General features: G+C 45.1%; 1 protein-coding gene across 5 annotated transcripts in view; it reads left to right on the top strand.

Moving 5' to 3' along the window:
• The window catches only part of ANGEL2 (angel homolog 2), a 427641-nt gene that overhangs the window by 25050 nt on the left and 383323 nt on the right, over window positions 1-19268 (top strand). The window contains exon 1 of one of the 5 annotated variants that reach the window (XM_078649761.1): window positions 9419-9534. The exons of 3 other annotated variants lie outside the window; for them this stretch is intronic. In XM_078649761.1, coding sequence (XP_078505887.1) covers window positions 9528-9534 — 7 coding nt within the window. In that variant the 5' untranslated portion in view covers window positions 9419-9527. Of the gene's footprint in view, window positions 1-9418; window positions 9535-19268 lie in introns of those variants that run through there. One more of the 5 variants, XM_078649762.1, reaches the window with a different exon arrangement.

The raw sequence follows: 19268 nt of genomic DNA, 5'->3' as shown, positions 1-19268 counted from the left end.
ACATTCCTAAGCTAACGAACCGCATAAACATCTTCAGTTATAGTCCAGTCTTTCCGTCTCCATGCAAGAGAATTATTGAATTAATGTCCATAAGAAGATTCATAGCACACGCAACACATGTAGAATATAAGCATGCACTAGCCTTAGTGACAAGTAGCCTTTGCCCTGATGACTTTTAGATTCTATCAACATGTTCTCCAAACACGAGATATCAGATATGCTATAGGTACATGTCGTCCTGACATCCCAGACTTTAGTCTCCTCTTCTAGTGCCAGAAGTCAGAGCCCCCAGCTCTCCCCAGTTACACGTCATGGCCCGTTTGCGCGCACCAGTAGGTTAAAGGTTCCAGCTGCCCAGGTAGCCCCCTCCATGTATCCACCCATTTATGACACTTCTGTGACGTTCACATCACATGTCTCCGTGCACGCCCTGTTCACGCCCATGTGTTCTTATCTTTCGTTTGTCACTTGTTACGCCTACTGTATTCAATGCAATTGTACTGTTTTACTATATATACTGTATAATGTTAATATGGCTTTAGGTTTTACTTCCCTTCCCTTGTGTCTGTCCCTTCCTGAACCTTTGCAGGTGATGGAACCCGATGGTCCATTGGCTCGAGCCATCTGATTAAAGCCTGTTCGACTCAGATACCACGGATCCTGCCTCTTATTTATTGAGCTATCGGTTTCAGTTAATGCATAGAAAAATAGTACCGGTAATTAATTATTTATTTACCACATAATGGCGCCCGAACAGGCACTAGCCCCTTCCTCACGCGCCGGCGATGTAACGCAGGCCCCCTGACCCTTCTATAGCCGTGACGGAACCCTACGTGCACGTGCAGATATTTCTGCTTCAAGTCTCCCTCAGGCCCACGGAGGAGACGGAGACTGCGGTCCGGCATCCAGACGAGGCGGTGAGGAAGGCGGTTCGTCCCGACCAGAGCCCAAGCCGAGAGAGCAAGGTCCGAGGTATCCGGAGGCCCACCTGTAACCGAAGCCCGAAGCCCGAGGCGCATGCGTAGTGCGTAGCAGTAACCAGACGTCGTAGCAGTCCAGTCCAGTCCGAGGCCTTCAGTTTTGCTTCCCGGTGAGTACCGTTGCTGGGGGTATCTAGACGGGTTCCTTAATTTGTGCCCGGTCCGACGGGTTTGGGTACACAGATCCGGTCCGACGTGTTCACTTAGGTGGATACGGTATGACGTGTCTCTTTAGGAGACCGGTATGTTCTGTACTGTTTTAGCAGTGCATCCAGTAATTCTAGTAAGTCTGTTCCTCTCGAGAAATTCCAGTATTATGTTTTCGAAGATACTACCTATTCCGTTCGAACTGTTATTAATGTGTTCTTGATGTCGTGGTATGAATGATTGTTTTGCTATTCATTATTGTGATCATTGTGTATTGTGTGTTCGAGTTCAAGTACGGTTCAAATATGCCGCTGTTTTCGAAGTTACGTCAGATAAAAACCAGAAAAGGGTTACTCGAAGAATCAGTTCCTGTCCCTCCCAGGGACAGTCCTGGACATTTCATGTATCATAAGCATGGCTTAGATGCCATACTGTATCTAGATTTATGGGTTGATTACACGAAACATCTCGAAGAGAAATATAGATGGCCTGTTTCAGGAACATGGGATGCCGAGTGCATCATGAGAGTGGAAGAAGCATTATGGAAAAAGAAAGCCAGACAATCCCAGAAAGATGCCATAGAATTATGGCATAAAGAATCGCATAAAAGAACAGAGAAAGAATTCAGAAAAGCAGAATTAAGTAGGGAATCCGCCGAAAAAGCCCAAGAAAGGGAATTACTAGAAGAAGGTGAACGAGTTAGAGCAGAACAGTCAGACCGACAGAGAAATGCCCTTATTAAAGGTATGTATCCCCTTCTCGCCGAGGGTTTGCCTAAAGCGACCCCGGAAACACTCTGTAATTTACCGCCACCTTTGGTCCCGACTAAGCTACGTCATAAACCGACCGCAGCTGAAATTTTTCTTTCTTCCTATTTAGATGACACTGTCCCCGAATATGCTAATACGAATCCTACTCCGCCTGTTCAACTTCCACCTCCTGTTAATAACGTAATTACTGTGCCTCCAGCCGTTGGTCCCGGGAATCCTGTCCATGTGCCAGTACCCCAGGACCAACCCACATTACGTATTCCTACTTTACCAGTCACGTTACCAACAGCCGCACATTCAGTATTAATTGACGATTCTAGTTCCGGAGGAGCAGGGGGAGGTATTCCTATCACCCCGCCTCAAACAAAACGCCTGACGCTGAGAGATGCAGCGTTGCAGCATACGCCAAAAGTGGCTACGTACGAAGCCCTCAAAAGGTACCTTACTGATTGTAGATATGACCCAGTGCCAGGCGAAGATCACATGATAATATATTCCGTACGTTTACGACGAGTTGCAAACTTCTTGATCACCATATCAAATATGGAACAACATCTAGACAGAATATATCATTTCATCCGAACAGGGGAGAAACCAGAAAGTATTCACGAAGCCATGGCACATAGGAAAGTCGAGACTCAAGGCATGATTTTGCAATTTCTAATAAATTGTTTGATAAGAGAACAGGATCGTCCTGATAAAAATCCAGAAGAGATGAAAGTCCTGATAAGATAGAGTGACAATATAGCAGACGGAAAACACAAGACACAGAATAGTATAGAAACCATGTACAGAAAGATCCGTAAAGAAATTATAGGCATACACGAGAGGGAGAAAGCAAGAATAACAACAGAGAAAGAGAATGACTCTTCCGACGAAGAGACAGACAACGAGAATCCCACCAGAATAGCGTATGTAGGTAGGACGAGACCTTCTGATAGACACACACGCCTAGACTACAAGAAAGTTTTTCCTCCTCCCGTACCAGAACAGTGTTCTCTTGAACAATTATTCCAGGCCACCGATAAAGTTCTGAAATTACGAATAGGTTACAGTGAGCTTAGTACCATGCATGAACAAGAACTAGCCCGATCAGCAGTCCGATGGACTAGTGATTCTACCACGTTTTCAGACGAAGTAGTGGCTCCGATGTTTCTGAAACTGCCCCCGGCCGAGCAGCGACTGGTGGGTATGTACATGATCCAGCACCTCATTACACAGTACGAGAGTCAGCATTCTGATCCAGGTCCTTTATATAATGTACTGAACGAGTTACTCCTAAACAGATGGAAAGGTCTAGGTACCGATTTAATTAGCGTCATTTTAGAACAACGCCACAAATACAGAACGTTCCTGACTCCGCATTTTGTTCCTATTTCACCCCCATTCTACATAGACAGACAGAATCCGTTGAGAGAAGTGCATCCTGTTAAGGGAACGGGGGGTGAGCTCGAACGAGTATTTGTTTACACCCCTATAACGAAAATAGAACTACTAGAAATGAAAAAGTTAGTGCCCTGTCACGATAAAGATCCAGCAGGGTTCCACCGAGAGTTAAAAGACATGCTCCGTATGGGAGAATACACGTATCCTGATATCATCTAAATGTTAAAGGTCCTGTTGCCTGCGGGCATATATGAAAAACTTAAAGAAAAAGAATGGGAGGTGGGAGAGAAAAAGATAGATTGGACCGCATTAGAGAACGAAGATAACACACGAGTTCCAGGTACTGGTCTTGGGGATAAAGCCAAAGCATTGCCCGAGTTGTTAATACAAGTCTTGCCAAGATTACTAGCCACGAAAAAGGAAGATTGGGATGCCATCTCAGCCTGTAAACAGAAACAAGACGAAGACACTAGTGATTTTTATTCCAGATTTGAGAAATGTTTCATTATTAATAGCGGTTTGAAAACAAGTAGTGAGTCATATCCACATCTTTTTGTTACCAAACTAGTTGAGAATTCTATACCACAAGTTAAAAATAGAGTATTGAAAGTCGAGAGTACCTGGCAAGCTAACACCCCGTCCCAAATGCTCCAGATGTTACAGTATCACCAGAACCGAATCAGGGAAGAGCAAGAACACGAAAGGAGACGTATGAAAGATACGAAAATGAAAGTTCTAGTTGCACAGTCTGTTCTACCAGATAGTCAGAAGAGGGGTACGAATCAGACTACTCATTCTGCAGCTCCCGTTAAAGGGACATGCAATTACTGTAAACAGCCAGGTCACTACATAAACGAATGTGCAGTTCTGAAACACAACATAGCTACAGGTAAGACGAAAGAGAGACCGCGTCCTCCTAGACAAGAACTGTTCCGCAGAATTCACAGCAACCACCGCAGAACGCACAACAGACAGTTACAGTACCGCAGCCTATAGCTGCCACACAACAGGTTACACAACAGATGTACCAGTACGCACAGTCAGATTATCCAGAAGATCAGCAGTATTCATGAAACAGCCTAGAGAGGGAGGTTGGCTTGCCTCTCATCGAGGTTCCTGTAGATCAAGAGGGTCCCTATGTACACAGTCAAGTATTAGGGAAAGACAGAAAGTTTCTGATCGATACAGGGGCAAGTGGGACTACCATCAGTCATGACGAGGTTCCAGGGGCTCCACTCTCAGGCTCAAGAAATGTTTCCCTGGGATTTTCAGGAAAGCCTATTGTTAATGAAATATCGAAACCAGTTTCCCTATAAGTAGGTCCATTGTCCCGAACCACAGACTTGTTACTTACGAAATCATGTCCAGAAAATTTACTTGGTATTAAAACCTTGAAAGAATTAGGAGCAGTTATCTGCTGCTCTCCGGAAGGAGTGAGATTGTTTTTACGTGATTTTAAAGGTCATTATGTGTTACGTGATTTTGATCCAAGATTATTGAATGTACCACAGCATTTATGGGCGCAAGGTCCGACTGATGTAGGTTGTATGCATATTACACCATATCGTGTCACTCTGAAACAAGGTGTTGTATTACCACGAATCCGACAATACAAATTGCCACCTGAGGCTGTAGCAGCCTTATCGAAAATTATTGACGAGCTCATTGCTCAAGGAGTAGTTGTAGAAACTGACTCCAATGTATGTAATTCTCCTATCATTCCGATTCTTAAACGTACTGATCCAAATGCACCTCAATAGCAGTAGCAGTATCAAAATACTCAACAGTCAGTGATAAATTCAAAAAGATCATACGGAAACACTTGAGAATACTGACGTTGGAACCAGATTTTAACAATTGCTTCAAAGACCCTCCGTTATTTGCTTACACCAGAGCGAGAAATCTGGGAGAAATGATCAAACCTCAAGCCAAAACCATGGAAATATACAAAGGGACAAAGCCCTGTCTAAATTGCGGACATTGCAATAACATACAGAAAGGAAACCAAATTAACCATCCGATGAAAGGCCACAGCGTCAAACTTAAGGTGAATGGGACATGCGACACATCAAATGTTATATATGCCTTAAAATGCCCCTGCGGGAAGGTATATATTGGTAAGACCGAGCGTCGAATAAAAGTGAGAATAACTGAACACAAGTCTAATATTCGACTGAACAACACCAAGTCATCGGTAGCAGTCCATTTCAACGAAGCTAAACACAATATAGCCCAGCTCAAGTTTCTTATCCTGGAAACTGTCAAGAAAATTGAAGGCAGAGACAATTCCAAATATCTCCTACAAAGGGAAAACTTCTGGATATACAGACTCGGCACACAGAAGCCAAATGGACTTAATGACCGTATCGAATTTGCATGTTACCTATAAATTGCCCTATACGTGCCACACGACATCACTGTGCGAGTTGCAAATGAGAACAGCACACCCATAGTTATTTACACCTCTGTGTTAGCCAAGCACTATGATAGCGCAAGGGTTTAATGCACCGATATCCCGTATAGTAACAACAGAGTTCGAACCCACCCTCTTTCTGTTAAACCCCCTTTTTATTCTTATTTTCCCTTTTTTATTTTTCAATGTAAATCCGCTACCAATCCTTTTTACCCCACCATCATAGTCACACATCGTTTGAAATATATTAATAACCAGCCTCTTACAGGGCATTATGGATGTGGATCCCCGTAAATTATGCAAGATGACGATAGTCTGTCTTCAATGCCCATTGAATCACATGACCGCAACTTGGACATAATGCGGAGCGCCTACACGCAGGGCACTAAATAGCAGGATGTCACATTTCCGATTTTCTCTCGTTTTTCCTCTAGCATATAAAACTCACATGAATCAAGACAGGCATGTAAGTTATGATTTTTTACTCATTTAAATGTTTAAATATGTATTATATGACAGATAGTCTGGTGACAATGATTATCTTTTTGCACGTTTGAACTTTGGTGTCTACTAGTACAGTACCCTTGGCCATAACAACAGTTTGAAATGTTAACATTGTAGATAACTTTTGGAGACCACAAGTATAAAACAGCTATACCTTTATTACTACAGCTATGCTATTCCCTGATGAAGGGCTATTTTTCAAGCCCGAAATGCATTGGATTTAATAAGCAGATATGATGCTTCATTGAAACATGAATGATATGTTTAAACACGAAAAGTGAATTTGATTTGAAGACGGAACAAGAATAAATTGTATTCCGAACTTTCATGAACTTTGTGTGAAATCCTTTTCAAGGGGAGATAGGCGAGTTCCCTCAGGGATGGTCCCAGTGACCCACTGGTACCACGTATTTGAGTAATCCACCTAGTGCACAACAGATCCCTCTGGCAGTGTACACCACACAGTTCCAGGGTCTCCGGTCCCACGTCTCCACAAGTGTATCTCTACCCTGCTGAAGTATGGCACCAGTAGTTACACTGTAGTGTGCCTTTTAAAGTGTGGGTGGTTCAGAGGATTTCATTTTGGACCACAGATGTCTCCTCTAAATTTAAGTCCTGTCTGCCTTAGGGCTGTAAAATGCAGATCTTAATCTTTAGTGGGACCATGATCTGGCTCCCATAGGCCAAGTGTCAAAACCTCTTCCTCAAGTCTATCTAGCAAGGCCCTCAATGGCAGAGGTCTGTGTTTATAGCTGTCTCTGAGAAATGCACATATGTGCTCCCCCAGACTCCAATGTGGACTAGAGTCAAACTAAAAGTCACACAAAGTTTTAGAGCAGAGAAATTCCTTTTTTCTAGAAATTGTATTTCTAAGCTATTAATGACAAACCCCTCTTTACCAGAGGAGAGGGGTTGTCTTTGTGAATCCAATTACAAGAAACATTATGAGGCTGCTCGACTGTAAGCCACTATTACAGTTTGAAGTAACTTCAGACATTCTCCTATGCTAACCTATGGGAAGAGCAAACCTCATAGGTAGTGAAGCCACATGGGTATTCTTCAGAATACCCTGGGCAGGGAACACACATACATGTGTACCTGCCCTGCCTTTTACATACCACATGCTTCACCCCTTAAGACTTATCCCCAGGTGTGCCCCAGTGGGAGTGATAGGTCCCCTCAGGATTGGCCAGCCTGAGTTTAACTGCAATTGCGCACAGACAGGCCTAAAATGGCAGTCTTGAGTCAAAAATATCCGGTAAGCACCACTTCCTAATGTGTGTAGGAAGGGCGTGCACATTTACAGTGGGAAAGTGCCCAGAGCCCTAAGGCCACTAAACAAGAATTGGCAAAACCCTGGTGTAGTCCCATCGGTAGCGCCAACCTCATAGGTAGGGGAAACCCACATGGGGTTTCTTTTACTACCTGGGCAGGGTACACCCATGTGTATTTGCCCAGCATTTCGCCTACCACTTGCTACACCCCTAAGGGCTTACCCTAGGGGTGCTCTAGTGGTAGTTGAAGGTCCACTCAGGGTTGGCTAATGAGTTAGAAATGCCAACCTGAGCATAGGCGCAACTACACACCCACAGGCCTGAAATGGCAGGCTTGATACAGGTTTGAAAGGCTATTCTGGTGAGTGGCACAATCAGTGCTGCGCCCCACTATTAGACAGTGCAGTACCTGCCCTGGGTATGTGGTGTACCTTTTTACCAAGCACTCACAGGTAAAAAACCTAACCCAATCAAGTAGCACCACTTCCTAGCATGGGTTGGAAGGGTGCACGTGCTTTCACATTGCTTTACAGTAGGAAAGCTCCCAGAGTCCTAAGGCCATGAAAAGAGTCAGCCAAAACCAAGAGGAGAAAAAGCTAAATTTTTAAGGAAATCCCCTAAGAAGGGCCATGTCCAACACACAGCTTGATGGGTCGGGAACAGAATAGTTTAGAAAGGTTAAAAGAATAAAAAGCCATATCGTATTTAATCAATTTGTTGCTCTTGGCACAAGAGGTCTGTGGTGCAGGGCCACCAAATGTATTTTGTAACCTGCTGATGAATGTACACTCAGTATGGCTGTGCCTGTAAGTCAGAGAATTGGTATGTGATGAGTGTGTTGAAATGCTGGCAATAGCAATCTGGGGGTTGGGTAGAGTAGATCTAATGATCCCTGCTCTTTTGACTAGGCAATGGGTTTCGTTGTTTTAGGCTTTGGCCCAGGGTGGTATGCTATTTGGTTAAATGGCTATGGGTGAGGGGTCGGAGTAGGAATACTTTGTTAGTACAGCACATGGCCTTATGCCGGTGTGCCCTTCACTGGATGGTTTTGGATGGAGTCTGTAGCTGCCGCTGTTTATGCCATGCCAAGTAGTGACTTCCAGAACCATGTGGAGGCCGTGATGTCTCAATGGGTGCCAGCCTACATTGTGATCATATACCACGCCCAAAGATCTTTAGACAAAGTCTCTAAATGTGGTTAGAGGCAGATTCCAAGAGGCGTGGGTAAAAGTAGTTATGTCGGCTCCTGGCAAGACATTCCACCTGGAATACAGTACCAGGCCTGGCCTCCCACCAGTGGTTTTGGGAGTGGGGGGGGCGTGGGGGGTATATTTATGTAAAACTCAATAGTGATCCCCCTGAATGAAATACAGTCCGTTTCCAGAGGTTGTCCAGTTAAAGTCCATTGTTAATAAGTACATTGTTGATTTGTATCGCCTAAATGCCTAAACTCCAATATGTATTTACTTCTGCTACTTTGGACATTAAAGAAGATGGATAAGTAAGATTATAGACTTTACGGTTTAAATTAGAAAATGTCCTAAAATGGGTCTTTATTGATTTCTAGATATTAGCTTCGTCATGCTTTTATTTTGAATGGAAAATATTGGTGGAAGAGAGAGAGACATGGTTTTAGTGCTTTGCTCCCAGTATTTTTGAATTTAAACGCTTTAGTTAATAATAATAATTATTGGAATACAAGTGTACTGTAAAAGGTTACTTACCGGTTTGAGTGCTTTCAGATAGGGTGGTATACGGTTAGACTGCACAAGGTGTTCTGTTTGTGTTCTGGTCAAGCTAAGGCAAGCTGCCAAGAGACGAAAACACGACCCGGAAACCGTGCAATTTTAACCTTTCACCCTGGGGCCGCTGCTGGTGTAGATGTTTTAGATAATTATTAAGAGGTTGTTTGAGTCTGTCGGTGTCCGATGCCCGGACTGGGGGTGGGACAGAGCTGCGGGAGGATGTGCAGAGTGGACAGGACGCTGCCTCTGGAGAGGGAAGGCTCTGTCTCTGGAGAGGAGCTCTTGAAAGGCGCGCTCCCCGCCGGGGAATGCTGTGTAAGTGCTCTCCTTACTTGTTTCTTCTCAGAAAGAGGCTAATTGCTGCTGCTGTAGATCCTTGTGTTTCTGTTTTCTTTCTTTCGAATAATATGTGTTTGTTTTGTTTCTGATTCTGCTTGTTGTGGTGCGCCCACATGGGATTGGTTTAAAACTTTTACCTTGGTTTGATATTTCGCGGGCGGCTGTTGCTGCCACCCAGTATGGCGTACTCTGATTTTCAGCCTCTGCTGACTTCAGCTCCACAGAAGCGAAGCCGCAGGCGCAGAGGGCATTAAAGGTGGGGCTAAAAGTATTGAAATTAAAACGAAAAAAAAAAGGTGGATGGGGCCTTTTTCATACTGATAGATTATTAAGCCTGAGCTCGGCGCCTCGGCCGGCCAGTGTAGCGGTAACCGAGGTGGCATCTCTCACTGCAGGCCTGGTCCCTGAACCTCGTAGACATAATGTGTGCGTGCTTCAGAGGCGCAGAGATGTGCAGTAGGTGCAGTGTCACCTGGATTCAGGTGTGTGAGGGGCCACTGCACATCTACCATCACAACCATTAACAACACAGCCGTAGGCCGGGTCGTTCTCTTCCTTTTATCAGACACGTCAGTGCTTTAAAATGCAAAAAATAAGTGCAGGTACTCTCCCAGTAAGGCTGAGGTCTAGCCTGGGGGCGTGTGGCCTGGGGGCGGGGCTAGACGGAAAACATTTAACGGGATCCAGATTTTCTTGGTGCGCCTAATAGAGACATTTCTGTTATCTTTAGTGAATTTTTGTGGCCCTTGCATGTACAAAAGGATGTTCACAAAAAGAGGACAAAGTTCCTATACCAGGGTGCAAAAGTCACCCACGTATCTGAGTGCAAATAGTGACCCATACATTAAAAACAGGGAAGAATGGGGAAAAGTAATCCTAGGTAAAAAATACCCTGATGGGAGAGGGAAAGACATACTACATCCTCTGCTGCCCTCACACACCCCGGAGGATGTCATGCTTCATCATCGGGCAATTTTGCTCCTCGTAGGGCCGGCGCTGCAATTCCCTACGGGTCCCCGAAGGGTCACTTTATCGGAGATCTTTTAGAGGATTAGCCGGATGTTGCATGCAGGTGTGTGGGGAAGGGTAAGGGAGGGTAAATCAATTACGTGCAAACATGATAGTGTGATAAAATCAAGGGTATGGAAGCAGCGACAAGATTGTCTAGGTAACCCTTGGCAGCTAAAAGTACTGCTTAAAAATGACTGACCCCACAAGGCCCACTATGCCTGGGTGTCACTAGTCAAGGTCAACATGTTTCGCGCCTCTATCGCCCGTAGGTCATTGGCGCTTCGTCAGGACCAAAAACAAAGTGAAGTGCACATGAGTAAAATACATAAAAGTTAAAATGAGAACCCTCTTATCTCATCCAGGGCGGATCAGGAGACCTGTGTCCCCACTATGTGGTTGTAGCTGTTACATAGAAGCTGCTCCTGGATGATACCTAGAAAGAGAAAAAGCAAAGTAAGCCGCATGTGAGCGTCAGTAACAACTTGATGCATCACAAAGTGTCACTTATGTGTACACAGCGCTTCAAATAGAAAGATTACGCGGGCACACAAGACTGGTCCACAGTAGATCGGGGGCTGCTAGTTCAAGGAGCCCTTAGGCTCAAAATAACGCATATAATGGTGTTAAAAGGCAACTAACCTTGGCTGTATAAGGTTGATTAAACGTATAACAACTATAGGGCAGAAATCTGCCAATGTTGAAAAGTACCAAACCGTGAGGTGGGTAGTTCACATCACAGTGCTTACCAAATATTAATTAAAGCTCTCCTCCAGTGGTCAAGGGAATGGACGCCCGCGAAAAGTCGGGCTGTGGAAGCAATAGACACAAACCAGGTACATAAGCACAACGGAAAAAGTACCGGTGAAGTAAGATGGAATTAATTGAAATGGCACTTACTAAGTAATGCGGGTGTAGCCTCTAGTACACCTACCCCTGTCCAAACGCTCGCCGAGAATGAAATAAAGGCGGCGAAATGCAGAGTTTAAATAGATGGATCGGGTGGGGGGTGGAAAAAAGAGAGGCGGTAACTCTTTACGGTGAAGCCTCACAAGGAAGTGTTACACTGCGCATGTGCGAAACAACGCAGCAGCGGCACATGCGTATTAGCCGTGCACACTGCTCCCTCGCTTCTGCGCACTGGCTTCATAGTCAAGGAAAATAACAATGCCGGTAATGATTAAGAGTTCATGAAAATCTACAAAATTAATCCGGTTTAAGTTACTCCTCACTAGTTCAGGCCTTCCCGTATGGGACAGGTCCTAGTATCATGATTGGACCACACCTCGAAAAATAACTTAAATCTATGTAGGAATTTCCCGTTTGTGACATGTCCTGATGTCGTGACTGGACCACCCCTTGAAAATTAACTTAAATCTATATGGATGTTTCAAAAATTCACAACCATCAACATATAGTTGACGCTTAGGCCATAAAATGGGGACTAAGAGAATACAGCCAAATTGCCTAACACCAAGGACAGTAATGTAAGTCCTCACGTATTTTAATGCAAAGAATGAATCCCCCGGAATTATCCGAAGTTACCAATTCAAGGCTTAACATAAAGTCAGCACCCAACGACCCCATGGACCCGTCTCGTGTGCCCACTTGAAAAGGGAAGGAAATAGGGTAGGTCCCGCGGCCGTACAGCTGTGCATAATCAATTCAACAAAAGAGAGGGGGGACCAAGGAGCCAATAAAGGTCCAGTGTCCATGCTCCTAAACCAAATCTGTTCACAAAAAGAGGACAAAGTTCCTATACCAGGGTGCAAAAGTCACCCACGTATCTGAGTGCAAATAGTGACCCATGCATTAAAAACAGGGAAGAATGGGGAAAAGTAATCCTAGGTAAAAAATACCCTGATGGGAGAGGGAAAGACATACTACATCCTCTGCTGCCCTCACACACCCCGGAGGATGTCATGCTTCATCATCGGGCAATTTTGCTCCTCGTAGGGCCAGCGCTGCAATTCCCTACGGGTCCCCGAAGGGTCACTTTATCGGAGATCTTTTAGAGGATTAGCCGGATGTTGCATGCAGGTGTGTGGGGAAGGGTAAGGTACTCAGATACGTGGGTGACTTTTGCACCCTGGTATAGGAACTTTGTCCTCTTTTTGTGAACAGATTTGGTTTAGGAGCATGGACACTGGACCTTTATTGGCTCCTTGGTCCCCACTCTCTTTTGTTGAATTGATTATGCACGGCTGTACGCCGCGGGACCTACCCTATTTCCTTCCCTTTTCAAGTGGGCACACGAGACGGGTCCATGGGGTCGTTGGGTGCTGACTTTATGTTAAGCCTTGAATTGGTAACTTCAGATAATTCCGGGGGATTAATTCTTTGCATTAAAATACGTGAGGACTTGCATTACTGTCCTTGGTGTTAGGCAATTTGGCTGTATTCTCTTAGTCCCCATTTTATGGCCTAAGCGTCAACTATATGTTGATGGTTGTGAATTTGGAAACATCCATATAGATTTAAGTTAATTTTCAAGGGGTGGTCCAGTCACGACATCAGGACATGTCACAAACGGGAAATTCCTACATAGATTTAAGTTATTTTTCGAGGTGTGGTCCAATCATGATACTAGGACCTGTCCCATACGGGAAGGCCTGAACTAGTGAGGAGTAACTTAAACCGGATTAATTTTGTAGATTTTTGTGAACTCTTAATCATTACCGGCATTGTTATTTTCCTGGACTATGAAGCCAGTGCGCAGAAGCGAGGGAGCAGTGTGCACGGCTAATACGCATGTGCCGCTGCTGCGTTGTTTCGCACATGCGCAGTGTAACACTTCCTTGTGAGGCTTCACCGTAAAGAGTTACCGCCTCTCTTTTTTCCACCCCCCACCCGATCCATCTATTTAAACTCTGCATTTCGCCGCCTTTATTTCATTCTCGGCGAGCGTTTGGACAGGGGTAGGTGTACTAGAGGCTACACCCGCATTACTTAGTAAGTGCCATTTCAATTAATTCCATCTTACTTCACCGGTACTTTTTCCGTTGTGCTTATGTACCTGGTTTGTGTCTATTGCTTCCACAGCCCGACTTTTCGCGGGCGTCCATTCCCTTGACCACTGGAGGAGAGCTTTAATTAATATTTGGTAAGCACTGTGATGTGAACTACCCACCTCACGGTTTGGTACTTTTCACCAATTTTCAACATTGGCAGATTTCTGCCCTATAGTTGTTATACGTTTAATCAACCTTATACAGCCAAGGTTAGTTGCCTTTTAACACCATTATATGCGTTAATTTGAGCCTAAGGGCTCCTTGAACTAGCAGCCCCCGATCTACTGTGGACCAGTCTTGTGTGCCCACGTAATCTTTCTATTTGAAGCGCTGTGTACACATAAGTGACACTTTGTGATGCATCAAGTTGTTACTGACGCTCACATGCGGCTTACTTTGCTTTTTCTCTTTCTAGGTATCATCCAGGAGCAGCTTCTATGTAACAGCTACAACCACATAGTGGGGACACAGGTCTCCTGATCCGCCCTGGATGAGATAAGAGGGTTCTCATTTTAACTTTTATGTATTTTACTCATGTGCACTTCACTTTGTTTTTGGTCCTGACGAAGCGCCAATGACCTACGGGCGATAGAGGCGCGAAACATGTTGACCTTGACTAGTGACACCCAGGCATAGTGGGCCTTGTGGGGTCAGTCATTTTTAAGCAGTACTTTTAGCTGCCAAGGGTTACCTAGACAATCTTGTCGCTGCTTCCATACCCTTGATTTTATCACACTATCATGTTTGCACGTAATTGATTTACCCTCCCTTACCCTTCCCCACACACCTGCATGCAACATCCGGCTAATCCTCTAAAAGATCTCCGATAAAGTGACCCTTCGGGGACCCGTAGGGAATTGCAGCGCCGGCCCTACGAGGAGCAAAATTGCCCGATGATGAAGCATGACATCCTCCGGGGTGTGTGAGGGCAGCAGAGGATGTAGTATGTCTTTCCTTCTCCCATCAGGGTATTTTTTACCTAGGATTACTTTTCCCCATTCTTCCCTGTTTTTAATGTATGGGTCACTATTTGCACTCAGATACGTGGGTGACTTTTGCACCCTGGTATAGGAACTTTGTCCTCTTTTTTGTGAACAGATTTGGTTTAGGAGCATGGACACTGGACCTTTATTGGCTCCTTGGTCCCCCCTCTCTTTTGTTGAATTAAATGTACAAAAGGATACCTTTAACATTTGTGCAGATTAGTTCTGCACAAATGGTGCAAACAAATGTAAAATGTTGATGCTATATACAAGTTTGACTAATGTGGACAGTTCATTATTTTTTTTGTAGCGAATAATTAAAATTGAAAATATTTGAAATCTGAAAACGTGAGACTGAATTAGTAAGGTCTGGAAGGAGTAGTGGTCTTTGGAATGTCAATCAACCCCATTTTGCCATTTTTACGGGTAGACTTTTGCACCTTTTTTTTTTTCTTTCTAAAAATCCTCACAGCAGCTCTGTCTTCTCGAATGTTTTTACTCTGTTCTTTTGCATCCTTTCTTCGCGTCACCTTCACTGTGTTCTTTTACACCCACAAACGTGCTCATTCACTCTAGTTTCACCTCTAAACACACCATTTTCCTTTGTCAATATTTCATCAGCTGCCTACCTCCTTCGCACACTTACATAACTAAAATTGGCAAATATGGAACTATTGTTCTGTGCACTTTGCTGAGAAGACCAGGATTGGATGTGCACCTTTTGTGTCCCACTGGTAGGCACAACGAGAAGCTCACACTGACTTCATCCTAAAGTCCAAAGTTATTAAATTTCACCCCACCATGAACACTAATACACCCTCTCAACCCACCCAGATCACAAAGCCTCATTTGTAAGACTACATATATTACACCACCTACTGATGAAGACGGACCCTGGGCCAAGAAGCAATTAGAGGCAACTCCGACATATCTCAAGAGACCCAAATATGCTAGTAGAGGATATGGATGGGTAGGGACTGTCACACAGGGAATTAGCATAAATAGGGTGTTTACTGCCTAATAAACAATGCTTAATTGTGCATGTTATAGGGAGAGTATTTGTCAAACACAGAGTTCCCCTGGATACTTTAAAAAAGGCCCGAGGTACCATGATTACATACCATACAGTAGGTGCAGCAGACATTGCTACGTGTGGTGTAGTGTAATAGTGCGCTATGTAATGCATGTGAAATGCCAATGTTCTCTATCGTGAAGTTGTATGTTAAATGGGTTAGAACCTGGGACTCACGTTGGACCACTTTACCTATTGATCTTGGCAGAAACTTGACATGTTCCTGGACGGTGACAAATAGCTGAAAAAACATCAAAGCACATAGAGCAAAAAACAATACACAGGTGAATCTTTTTAGTTGGGGTATGAAATAATTGTTGTAAAGTCCATGGGAGCCCTTATGGACACTTCCTATCTGCAAAGTCTGTGGAAGCTCTACGGGCACGTCTGTCCCCAAATTGTTCATAGTTCATATTGGAAAAGTCTGTAATGGTGACTCCTTTGATGCTGGTGGTAATGATGGATTAGAGCGAATATCTGACAAATGGTACCATGAACCTTTTTCCTTCAACCTTGACAGCTGTAGGACTTGAAAGGACTACTTTGAAGGCCCTTCAAACGTGCTGTCTCTCCACTTCTTAGCATCCCTCAAATCTTAGGTCTGCTGTGCTAAAGAGAGTGGTACCACCTAAACTTTATCCAAAGTATTCCAACCTCCCCACTACACCACATGGCACACTCCTGCACAAGAAAATGCTGTCAATCAAGTTGATGAAGATCAAGCGATTTCATCATTTTAAGCAGTCTGGAATCTGCTCAGAAAGAAAATAAAACAAAAAAACCCACATACAAATGTGGGTCTACAGAGCAGGGCCGACTTTAGGCGTGGGCAAACTGGAGTAAGTCCCAAAAAAGCTTACTTCAGATGGGTGTACTGAGCTTACCTACCAAATAGCTTTTTAAAAAAAAATATTTCTTTTTATTAAACATTCATCGACATAAAATATGCCGTACAGAGGAAACAAATTACACCTTCTGGGTAGCAGAAACCTTGTCAAATAACATTGCATAATAGTACATTGTGAAGGTATTTTATGGGGTAGGGGGCTCGTCTAGATCAATACTATGCGGTGGGTTGCAAATATTCCCTCGGCAGATATTCCAGGAGCTCCATACCCGTAAACACTTTCTAGGGCAGCCTCGTGCCACATATACTCTCTTTTCTCTATACATACACCAATCTAGGTCTGCCTCCCATGCCTCTACTCTAGGTGGCTGCGGGGCTCCCCACAGTTGCGCAATATTCCTTTTTGCTAGTATTAACCCCAGTGTGACCCATTGTTTTGCATAGTTGTTAAGGTCTGTAGGTTCCCACACGTTGAGAAGGCACCTCCTGACGGAGGGCAGACGTGAGTACTTTGCTGCGAATTTGTGTATTTTACGCCAGTATTTGTATGTTATCGCATTCCCATATTATGTGCATGAATGTGCCCACTTGACCGCATTGTCGTCTAGAGTCGCCTGTGTCAGCTCTACCCATGCGCACCAAACAGGGTCCCATGATACATACTCTGGGGAGAATTTTGAGTTGTACTAATCTGAGTGTAACGGAGTTCGCCACCACCCTCGGGGAGGACACTGCCTCTTGCCACTCCTCATCATAAAGTTCGATGCCATCCTCCACCCATTTTTCCCGGAGTGGCCGGAGAGGGTCAGCCATATTGTTGATTAATTTCTTCTATGTTAAAGATATTTTTTTTCCGGGCAGGTGACCGTCTAGCAGTCGATCCTCAAGTGGAGAGGATTCCGGGGGGAGGAGCCTGTCGGGGAAATGTGATCGTAGGTGCTTATCTAAAGCATTCTGAGTCTGCTAGGTCACGTTGTTGCAAGGTGGCGAACGTTATCACATCACCTTTCACCCAGACATATTTGATCTGTGAAATCCCAATGAGGTCCCATTTATTGAACCCTTTTGTCCTCTACAAGTTGCCCAACTTCTCAGAGTCCCATAGAGGGGTTGCCAGCGTCAGCGTTTGATCCCATCCCAACAATTTGTTTGCAGTATGCCACACTTGGACCTAGTTTTTGGGCGGCCGGTTAGGGAGTTATGCTTGGGTATCTAGTAGCGGTAATTGCAAACACAACAGTGATGGACAGAATGTGGATCAATGTCACACATTCACCCCAGTCCAAAGATCTGGGCCCAAATCCATCGTTTTTCCACTCCACACCACCCTGGGTTAGACAATGGCGATATGCAAATCAGCGCTGACCCTGTGCCCCATGGGAACAGTCCAGTCCGAACTACAAAAGCCATGTCCTTCCCAGAACGGAAACAAGCATCCGAGGACCGGCCCGGTTTCGAGGTAACACCTCTCATCAGCCCGGCTAGCTTGATTCCAGTGGTGTGGAGTGCCTGGGACTCACGTCTGAGCATCCCCAGTACACTTAGAGCGGTAATTGCAAACACAACAGTGATGGACAGAATGTGGATCAATGTCACACATTCACCCCAGTCCAAAGATCTGGGCCCAAATCCATCGTTTTTCCACTCCACACCACCCTGGGTTAGACAATGGCGATATGCAAATCAGCGCTGACCCTGTGCCCCATGGGAACAGTCCAGTCCGAACTACAAAAGCCATGTCCTTCCCAGAACGGAAACAAGCATCCGAGGACCGGCCCGGTTTCGAGGTAACACCTCTCATCAGCCCGGCTAGCTTGATTCCAGTGGTGTGGAGTGCCTGGGACTCACGTCTGAGCATCCCCAGTACACTTAGAGCGGTAATTGCAAACACATTCTGTCCATCATTGTTGTGTTTGCAGGTACCGCTCTAAGTGTACTGGGGATGCTCAGACATGAGTCCCAGGCACTCCACACCACTGGAATCCAGCTAGCCGGGCTGATGAGAGGTGTTACCTCGAAACCGGGCCGGTCCTCGGATGCTTGTTTCCGTTCTGGGAAGGACATGGCTTTTGTAGTTCGGACTGGACTGTTCCCATGGGGCACAGGGTCCGCGCTGATTTGCATATCGCCATTGTCTAACCCAGGGTGGTGTGGAGTGGAAAAACGATGGATTTGGGCCCAGATCTTTGGACTGGGGTGAATGTGTGACATTGATCCACATTCTGTCCATCATTGTTGTGTTTGCAGGTACCGCTCTAAGTGTACTGGGGATGCTCAGACGTGAGTCCCAGGCACTCCACACCACTGGAATCAAGCTAGCCGGGCTGATGAGAGGTGTTACCTCGAAACCGGGCCGGTCCTCGGATGCTTGTTTCCGTTCTTAGAAGGACATGGCTTTTGTAGTTCGGACTGGACTGTTCCCATGGGGCACAGGGTCAGCGCTGATTTGCATATCGCCATTTTCTAATCCAGGGTGGTGTGGAGTGGAAAAACGATGGATTTGGGCCCAGATCTTTGGACTGGGGTGAATGTGTGACATTGATCCACATTCTGTCCATCATTGTTGTGTTTGTGGGTATCTAGTAGATCACCCTATTGTAGTACCCTCCCCGTAGGAGCCACCTATCCATGGCATATCCCGGATCGTCCGGGCGGCCATAAGTGCCGTGGTTAATAGCTGCAAGGTGAGCTGCCCAGAGGTATTTTTTTATGTCAAGGAGACTAATTCCCCCGTCGTACCAGTTCAGTGTGAGTTCGGCTAAAGCTATCCGGGACTTCCAGTCCCATAA

This window comes from Lissotriton helveticus, chromosome 6 (genome assembly GCF_964261635.1).
Source record: "Lissotriton helveticus chromosome 6, aLisHel1.1, whole genome shotgun sequence".
In the NCBI taxonomy this organism is placed as follows: Eukaryota; Metazoa; Chordata; class Amphibia; order Caudata; family Salamandridae; genus Lissotriton; species Lissotriton helveticus.
This window is presented reverse-complemented; position numbering and strand designations above follow the sequence as displayed.